The 8,262-nt window shown below is 28.0% G+C and overlaps 2 protein-coding genes across 2 annotated transcripts in view; one reads left to right on the top strand and one right to left on the bottom strand.

Annotated features, from left to right (window-relative positions):
- Nucleotides 1–1,403, bottom strand: part of TY-1/TY-3 (RNA-dependent RNA polymerase) — a 28,521-nt gene extending 27,118 nt beyond the window's left edge. Inside the window, exons 1-2 of the mRNA XM_010323869.4 lie at nt 1,387–1,403; nt 938–1,270 (exon numbers count right to left, since the gene is read on the bottom strand). Of these exons, the coding sequence (XP_010322171.1) occupies nt 938–1,256 (319 nt within the window). The 5' untranslated portion in view covers nt 1,257–1,270; nt 1,387–1,403. The remainder of the gene's footprint in view (nt 1–937; nt 1,271–1,386) is intronic.
- A 3,891-nt stretch (nt 1,404–5,294) lies between these two features.
- LOC101247532 (large ribosomal subunit protein uL3c) lies at nt 5,295–7,674 on the top strand. The gene is made up of 2 exons (XM_004240871.4): nt 5,295–6,055; nt 7,305–7,674. Exons 1-2 carry the CDS (start codon nt 5,503–5,505, stop codon nt 7,592–7,594), a joined length of 843 nt encoding a protein of 280 aa, XP_004240919.1. The 5' UTR covers nt 5,295–5,502; the 3' UTR covers nt 7,595–7,674.
- The last annotated feature ends 588 nt before the right edge of the window (nt 7,675–8,262 follow it).

The following is an 8,262-nucleotide window of genomic DNA, read 5'->3' on the forward strand; positions in this document are numbered from 1 at the left end:
AAACTAACAAATCTCACAATAATCAAGTCACCCCTTCGTAATTATTATTCGTAGATACGCCAAAATTTCTATTGTGAACTTTTTCGGTAATTGAGTTTAGCATTACACAAATTCTTTTGATTTCGTAGTTCATTTCATTTATTTTTTATGTAATTTGATATTTGAAATATTATTAGTAGAAATATGTTTTTTTTCTCAATTGAATATGCTAGAAGCAACGTTTGTTGGAGACTTTCACTTCTAATAATGTAGAATGAAACTCAAACGCAAGAGATAATCAATATTTTGATCACTTCAATATCATATTGGCCCAAAAGTCTATTAAACTAAATACAATTTGGCTATGAAAAAGGTCAAAAAAATTAAGTTCCACCTTCTTCATGTTACTAAATAAGAAAAAAAAAATCATGTATCCTCACATCTTCCAAACATTTTTTGTTTCCATAAGCAATAATGTCTAAAGATTTTAATATATTTTCACGAACTTGTTATAGTAAGTAATGATAATGAAAACTTTTATTGATAGTTACATAAATTACTCATGTTTTGTTTAGGGTGTGTTTGGTAGAAAACATTTTTTGAAAAATATTTTTCAATTTTCCCATGTTTATATAGATAAAATATTTTCCAAATCAACTTATTTTTATTTTTTTTCTTCTAAGAAAAATTTTGTTTATTTTAAAAAATATTCTCAATTGCAATTCAAAAATTATATAAAAGATATTTTTAAAAAAATATTTTTTTCATAAATCAAACATTAAAAAGAATTGAAAAAATATTCACCTACCAAACATAATATACTTATTTTTTCACGCTAAACACACATAACAAAAAATAGGTTTTGTGTTATTTTTAGAATGTAACATGTTTTTGGCGAAAGACTTTGTGTACACAAACATTATAGGAAAAAGGAATTAAAATTAGGGGAAAATAGTACCTGGAGATGGAAAGAGACGAGGGGAAGAAGAGCGTTTGAGTAGACAATTGAAGGGGCTAGAGGAAGAGGAGAGACAATCCGGGTAGCGATCAATCATGTAAACAAGAAAAGCAGAGAGACTCTTCTTGATAGGACGACGTGATATTATTTTGAGCATTTCTAATGACCCTTTTTCACCAATAGAGCTCAGCCTCCTTCTAATGCCAGTACACGGTGGTTTTTGCCCCTGCTCCTTGCAGATTCTATCAAGCATCGTCTCTACAGAATATGGTAAAGGTGCATCCAGAACATCAATTTCTTCAATCAACGGATCACCCATTTTTCCTGTATATACTTGAACAAACCAGCAAAAAAAGAGTGATCACACTTTTAAACAAGAAATCATTTACTTTCCTGGTTTTTAAGACATTGGTAAAGAAAGTGGAAAAAAGATATTAAATTCTTCATACTTTTGCTTTTGTCTCGTCAACTTTGTTAAAGAAGAAAATTAAATAATGAGTTTTGGGAGAAAAACAGAACTAGTGCGGTAGTAGTAACTACACTATTGCATGTTAAATGCCGTACAAGTGAAGTCATACTTTTTGACCGAAACACTGAGGATAGGTTTAAGGGAATCTTGTCAAAAACATGTTTAAATTGTTTTTCATATATTTTATATTTAAATTATTATTTATTAATTTGAAAAATGTAGATATATTTTTAGGTATTGTCTTGATTTTTTTACTTTATTTAAATTTATTTTTTCCTTAAAAAAATTAAAGTATTGATTATTTGAACTATTTCTGGTCAAATGTAAATCTTTTTCATATTGAATTTATTATTTCCTTATATAAACATATCGAATTTTATACATAGAAGATTCATCTTCTCACACTAAGAATATAATAACTGTGTTTAGAGGATTGTTTGATAGATTGTACAAGAATAATACAAAATAAGGTGCATTAATAATGTTTGTATTAGTAGTGCTTTCATTAATAATGATTGCATAAGTTATGCTAGCAGTATATTTTGTACACATTTTGGTTTGATATATTAGAAATAACAAATCTTGTTAATGTTTATTTAAAAATATATGTTTACAAAAATATCTTTCACACTTTATTTATCTTTACATTTCTTTTACAACAATATTTGTTGCTAAAACATCATTAATTCTTCTTCTTTTTTCTTTTTTAAAACTATATTAAATAGTTATGCTATTTGAGTAAAAAAATTTTGTGAAAAGTTGACAAACAATTTTCTTATCAAATTTATTGTCACAATAGTAAATAATTTTATTAAACTAGTTGAAATTAGATAATTTTTTTAAAAAGAATAAAAAATCCTTAATAATACTAATACAATATATGATCTAAGCGAAGTTAACAACCTTATGATATCAATACAAGTATGATACTAATTTTGTATCAGTTAAGCGAAATTAATTTAGGATATATAGTGTATTTATTTAATAGGATATGAATATAAAAGGGTATATGTCTGTAACTATTTTATTTTTATAGGATATTTATTTAGTTTCCCCAAAATTATTTTATATGTCACGTAAATATGGACTTCACAATAAACTAAAATTTAAAAGATTTCCTTTTTAATTTATTATGATTTCGATATGACAAATAAATTATCTTATATGTCATATAAATATGAATCTCACAAATTGAACTTTTATATTTTAAAACCATATCGCCCCCATATAAATTCGATTTATACCCACGTTGCTTCAATTTTCAGTTTCTACACTATGAGCCACTGCTCGTAAAAGATTTTAATACTCCAATCTCCATATTCATATATGTTGATATAAGTAAACGAGTAATAATAATATATACACAAAAACAAAATACAAGTAATAATGTGCAATTTCTCTTTCCAATTTCCTAATGTGATTTATAGAGTTCCATTAGATTTATCTTGCTAGCTAGTTGTAATGTGATTGTGATATGTCTGGAGCTCTAATGAATTTGGATTTCATACCCAAAATTGATATATATTTTTCATTTGTGATTGGAAACAAAGAACCAGATTACTCAAGGATAAAGTGATTTACTTATTTTAAAAAATATTTATATGATTCGTGTAATTTATATAGCATAAAAATAATTTATGTTGGTATATTAAATTTATTTTAATGATAAATGTACTTGGATGATTTTTGTAGATAAATATCTTAAGTTGAGTGATTTTTTTTTATATATAAAACAAAGTTAAATGACTTTGTTAGATCATTTCTCATAGTTCAATGACCTCTTATGATATAAACTCATTAACTTTGTGTATTAATAATATCTTATTTTGTGGTCGTTTGATAGAATATATAATAAAAATGTTAAATATTGGATCGTTTGGTAGTATGCAAAAAATATATAGTGTATTTGTGATGTTTGTATCAATTATGTTTGCATTAATTATACATATATAAGTTGAGTGATATTGTATAATCATAATCCAAATCAGAGGCCGATTCAGGATTTGAACTTCGTGAATGTCAAGTAGACACATTACTTAGACCATTAAATCAACCTTAGGTTTTGATTCCACACAAAATTTATTAAGCGTAACTTATTTTTAAAAATAATTTTACTAATATTATAAATATATATTATTCATTTATAATAATTCTCGACGAGTTTACATATTTTAAATTACTTATATTTGTAAACATATCCCTTGTAACAAACTAAATAAATCACTTAATATTAATCACCACTCTTATTTTATATTTCATTTTTCATCTACTTCATGAAATAAAGTGATATTTTCACAATTACAATTTCTACAGGAAAATATTTACTTAATCAATTTTAAAAAGATTAAGAAATAGAAATATTTGTTTATTTTATTAGGAAAAAGGATTTTATTATATCTAAATAAAAATTAAAGAAGAAGTTACTGTGATATTATTTACAAAGTACATGACATTGTTCTATTTAAATTACAAAATGAGATTAAGAAAAATATTATTATTTCCATTTTTTTTAGTTAAAAGGTTTTCAAAAGAAAAAAAAAACAAGAAAGGAATTCTTTAAAAACAATAATTTTATTAGAAAATAAAAAAAATTATGTTCATTAGAAAAGGTGTATTTTGACATAATAAAATAACAACATAGACATTTTTAGGTTTAAAATATTAGTAGTGGAGACATTTTTAGAATAAATGTTTAATCGTATGGACATTTTAATAAAATTATTAACAGAGTATATTTTTATTTGACGTGACATAGTTTAAAGCTATTTTTAATGCTTCTCAATCAAACAAATAACAAATTATAAAAAAATTAAAGATTAATAAATTAAATTAGTCAACAATAATTATTAATTAAAACTAAGTCAACTAGAATTTAAAAGAAAAAGAAATATAATCTTCAAAATATGAATTATTGAAGCTAAATTCCTTTTTTTTTTTAAAAAAAAAAGTTGTTATCCGGATTCAATCCGGGGTCTAGAAGGGGGATACAATGTACATATATACACCTATACATACATCGCGTTTTGGCCGAAGCTCGTGGATGGCGTGGCACCCCACGAGCTTAAGTAGATCCGCCCCTGTTCCAAATGTGTGAGAGAGGCATGATAAAATATGGATAAAAAATTTGAGAGAAAAAAGTCGATAATAAGATCTCTTTTTTTCTTTTCATCAGTAACAGGATAAAAAAAAGTGGGTTCAATTTGAAAAAAAAAAGGTAACTAAATTATATTATGATACCTTATAGTTAATAAAATATTGACATATTTACATTTATTAATTATTCTTAAGTATAGATCTTATAATAATTATGTTAGGAATTCTGACTAGTTTAATAATTTTCGCATAAAAAATTATATGATCTTATTCTTGCTATCTAAATAAGACAATTTTCGTATCTAAAAGATTCAAATTTGACCTCTGATTAAGGATTTTGCTCCCTAATAAAGATAAATTTATATCCAGAAGACTCGAACTCGACCTCTAATAAATGATGTAGAAGTATTTGTCACTCTTAGGAGGTATCAAATGAGCGAGTTAGGTTGAAACTGAAAATAATAAAATAAATTGAAATAAAATTTGGGTTGAGTTTTAACCAAACCAAGTTTACTTTGAGTTCAAATGAATTGGACTCAAATTTGGAATGGGTCATGGTCCTGTTCAATTTGACCTGCTTAATCTCAATAATTTCAACTTAGTAATATTTAATTTTTATAATTGTAATTTAAATTTCAACTCAAAATTATTATTTTTTTTAAAAAAAGAAACAGTTACAAATTAATAGATAAATCTTTAAAAAAATATAAAATAAATAATAATTTATACTTTCGGTATAGAAACGTCAATGCAAATAAAAAGTTATATAAAAAAATTGAAATTGATGATTAAATTAAATATTTTTTAAAAAATAGATTAAAACTTAAATGAGTTGAAATTAAATTCGATTAAAATTACGTGAGATACCGCTCCTTAATTTATATTTGGGGTCTTATAGTTTTGTGCAACCATCTCCCTCTTTCCCCATCTTGTACCGGATAAGGAAATCCTATAACAGGGCGTTTCCCCTTCCTCTTTCTCTGTCTCAGCGAACCAGTAAGCCATGTCTCTCTCTTCTTTCTCTACAATGCCCACCGCCAAGCTCCGCCTACAAACCCTACCCACTTCCACCACAGTCACACCCTTAACTCTGCACTCTCCATTTCTCCCCTCTTTCAGACTCCCAAAACATAAACCCCTTTCAATTCTCCGCATTTCAACATCTCCAGCTATCTCTGCCTCTCTTGAAGCTGGAGTCGGAATAATGGCAACCAAACTTGGAATGATGAGTTTCTTTGAAGATTCAGGAACAGTGGTGCCTGTTACTGTTGTAGGGTTTCGCGAAGGAAATATTATTACTCAAATTAAAACTGAAGCTACTGATGGATATAGTGCTGTACAAGTTGGGTATCGACGAGTTCGTGATAGAAAACTAACTAAACCTGAAATGGGTCATCTTGAAAAATCTGGGATTATTCCTCTCCGTCATTTGCAGGAGTTTCGTCTTCAGTCTGTTGATGGATTTGAAGTAACGCAGAAACTTGATTTTAATGAATTATTTAAAGAAGGTGATTTGGTTGATGTCGCTGGTACAACCATTGGAAAAGGATTTCAAGGTCTGTTTCTCTACCACTCCAATTATCCTAAAGATTGCTTTTTTCGGGTCGTTATCTAAATTTAGCCTTGTTTATCAAAGATTTGAGCTCATTTTCGATTGTTTTTAAGTATTTGGGTAAAGTTATAAAGTGCTTATAAACACTTATTTTTAAGTCAAAAATAAGCTAAAGCCATAGGTTAGAAATGGTATAACAAGGCTTTTGGTTTTTATAAAAATCCCATGCCAAACGCCAATCCAAACAGGTCCGAAGATTTCATCCCAATTTCATGAATGAAGTGTACAATTGACCTTGATTTTATGTGTTGTGATTAGTTTTTTCTTATCATCAGTGAGCTATGAATATATTGTCTTTCATATGTGAACTGTGAAATAGAGAACTCGTATTGTTAATGAATCTAGTTCAAATGGATATTCTAAATTCATATAGCTAGCTTGGGATGGAGCGCGGTTGTTGTTTAAAAGAGAACTGGCCTGTGATTTTAGTAGCGTGATACATCTGAAATATCAAGTCTTTGGTTTTGCATTACTGCACTTTGTTATGCTATTGCAATTCATTTATCCTTAAACCAGAATGTATTTGTTTGTATAATTATGATACAATGTATCACTATAGATGTAAATATGATATTTTACTTATTTGTAAGAGTACTTGAAATGCCTGTTACATGAGCTACATTAACTTTTTGGCCAAATGGTTTGTATTAATGCTTCTATTGATTTTCCTCAATAACCGCAACTTTTGTTTGTAAATACTGCAATTCCAACTGAAAATGACATTGTAATTGAACATCGTGGTAGCTCCTCTCTTCGTGTGGCATGGCTTCAGCACCTAAATAAGCTTCATTAATGGATATCTTGATATTCTGGTTAACATGACTTGCTATCATAGTGTTTAATTATGCTGGTTGATTCCACAGTGTACATTTTCAGATGTTTAAATGTGGAAGTAGGGTTTATCAACTTTTCACGTCTTAAAAGTTTATCATAACCTGAATAGTTGTTTGAAGTATCATACAGACGAGACTTCCATACAGGTGCATGTATCGACATATTGTAACTATTAAGTCAAGGTACAGGTAGTTCTTTGGTTCTCTATTGGTGGCGGTCTTGACTCTAGATATATCATTCACTTACTAGAGAAGTAATTTTTTATCTCAAATTTGATTGTCTTTACAGAAAGCAAGTTCTATCTATCATATCTTGTTTTTCGCTCTCTCATTGTTGACACTGGTGGAATTGGCTTGCAGGTGGTATCAAGAGGCATAATTTCAAGAGGGGTCAAATGACTCACGGATCAAAGAGTCATAGACAACTAGGATCAATTGGTGCTGGGACAACCCCAGGGCGTGTATACAAGGGCAAGAAGATGCCTGGACGAATGGGAGGCACCAGGACAAAGATTAGAAAGCTCAAGATCGTCAAGATTGATGATGAACTTAAGATTCTAATGATCAAAGGAGCTCTTCCTGGTAAGCCTGGAAATCTTTTGCGAATAGCTCCGGCCAAGATAGTTGGCAAAAACATCCCCAAGAACTAATTTTTGTTCCCTCTTCTTTTATCAACTCTATGAAGTGATGAAATTTTTTCTTTCAAATTATGATATTGTGTTTCAACCAATCTCTACCTTCAAGTTTTATTTGTCAGATTTCTTAGCTAAAAAACTTTACATTATCAGAAGTCTATGAAAATATCTAGTTTTGTGTCCTCCCTCTCATAACCATAAAAACACATATTCTATTCACGAATCAAAATATCAATCTGTTCAAAACCATTTATCGTATGAGACAAATTATTGATGAAAATTCACAACATATCAATTTGTAAAATAGTGTTTTTTTCATGTACTATAAACTTTAAAGTTCACCATCTCGTCTAAAGTTTGGCATTTAAAACGATTGTAGTTTAATTGGTGTTTTATTATTAGGGAATTGTATGATTTTGGCGCAAAAATATTTATTTTATAGATGACTATACTATAGTGCAAGTCATTATAATTACAAAAGAGAAAGGTAACAGCAACATTACACCACATTGAACACCAATTTATTTTTACATAAGAATTGATAATAACACCAACTCAACAAATCTACACCATTTTTATCCATATTGACAATTGTTAAACATATTCAATCATTCTTATGGTGAATTATATTACTAAGACCAATGTTGTACTACAATGCACACCATTTTATATATTTATGTATT

Source organism: Solanum lycopersicum, chromosome 6 (assembly GCF_036512215.1).
Source record: "Solanum lycopersicum chromosome 6, SLM_r2.1".
Lineage (NCBI taxonomy): Eukaryota > Viridiplantae > Streptophyta > Magnoliopsida > Solanales > Solanaceae > Solanum > Solanum lycopersicum.

Bases quoted from the DNA above. Each gene is read 5' to 3' on its own strand.
- LOC101247532 (XM_004240871.4), top strand. From the start codon at position 5,503: ATGTCTCTCTCTTCTTTCTCTACAATGCCCACCGCCAAGCTCCGCCTA. The intron at 6,056-7,304 runs GTCTGTTTCTCT...ATTGGCTTGCAG, and splicing joins CATTGGAAAAGGATTTCAAG to GTGGTATCAAGAGGCATAAT.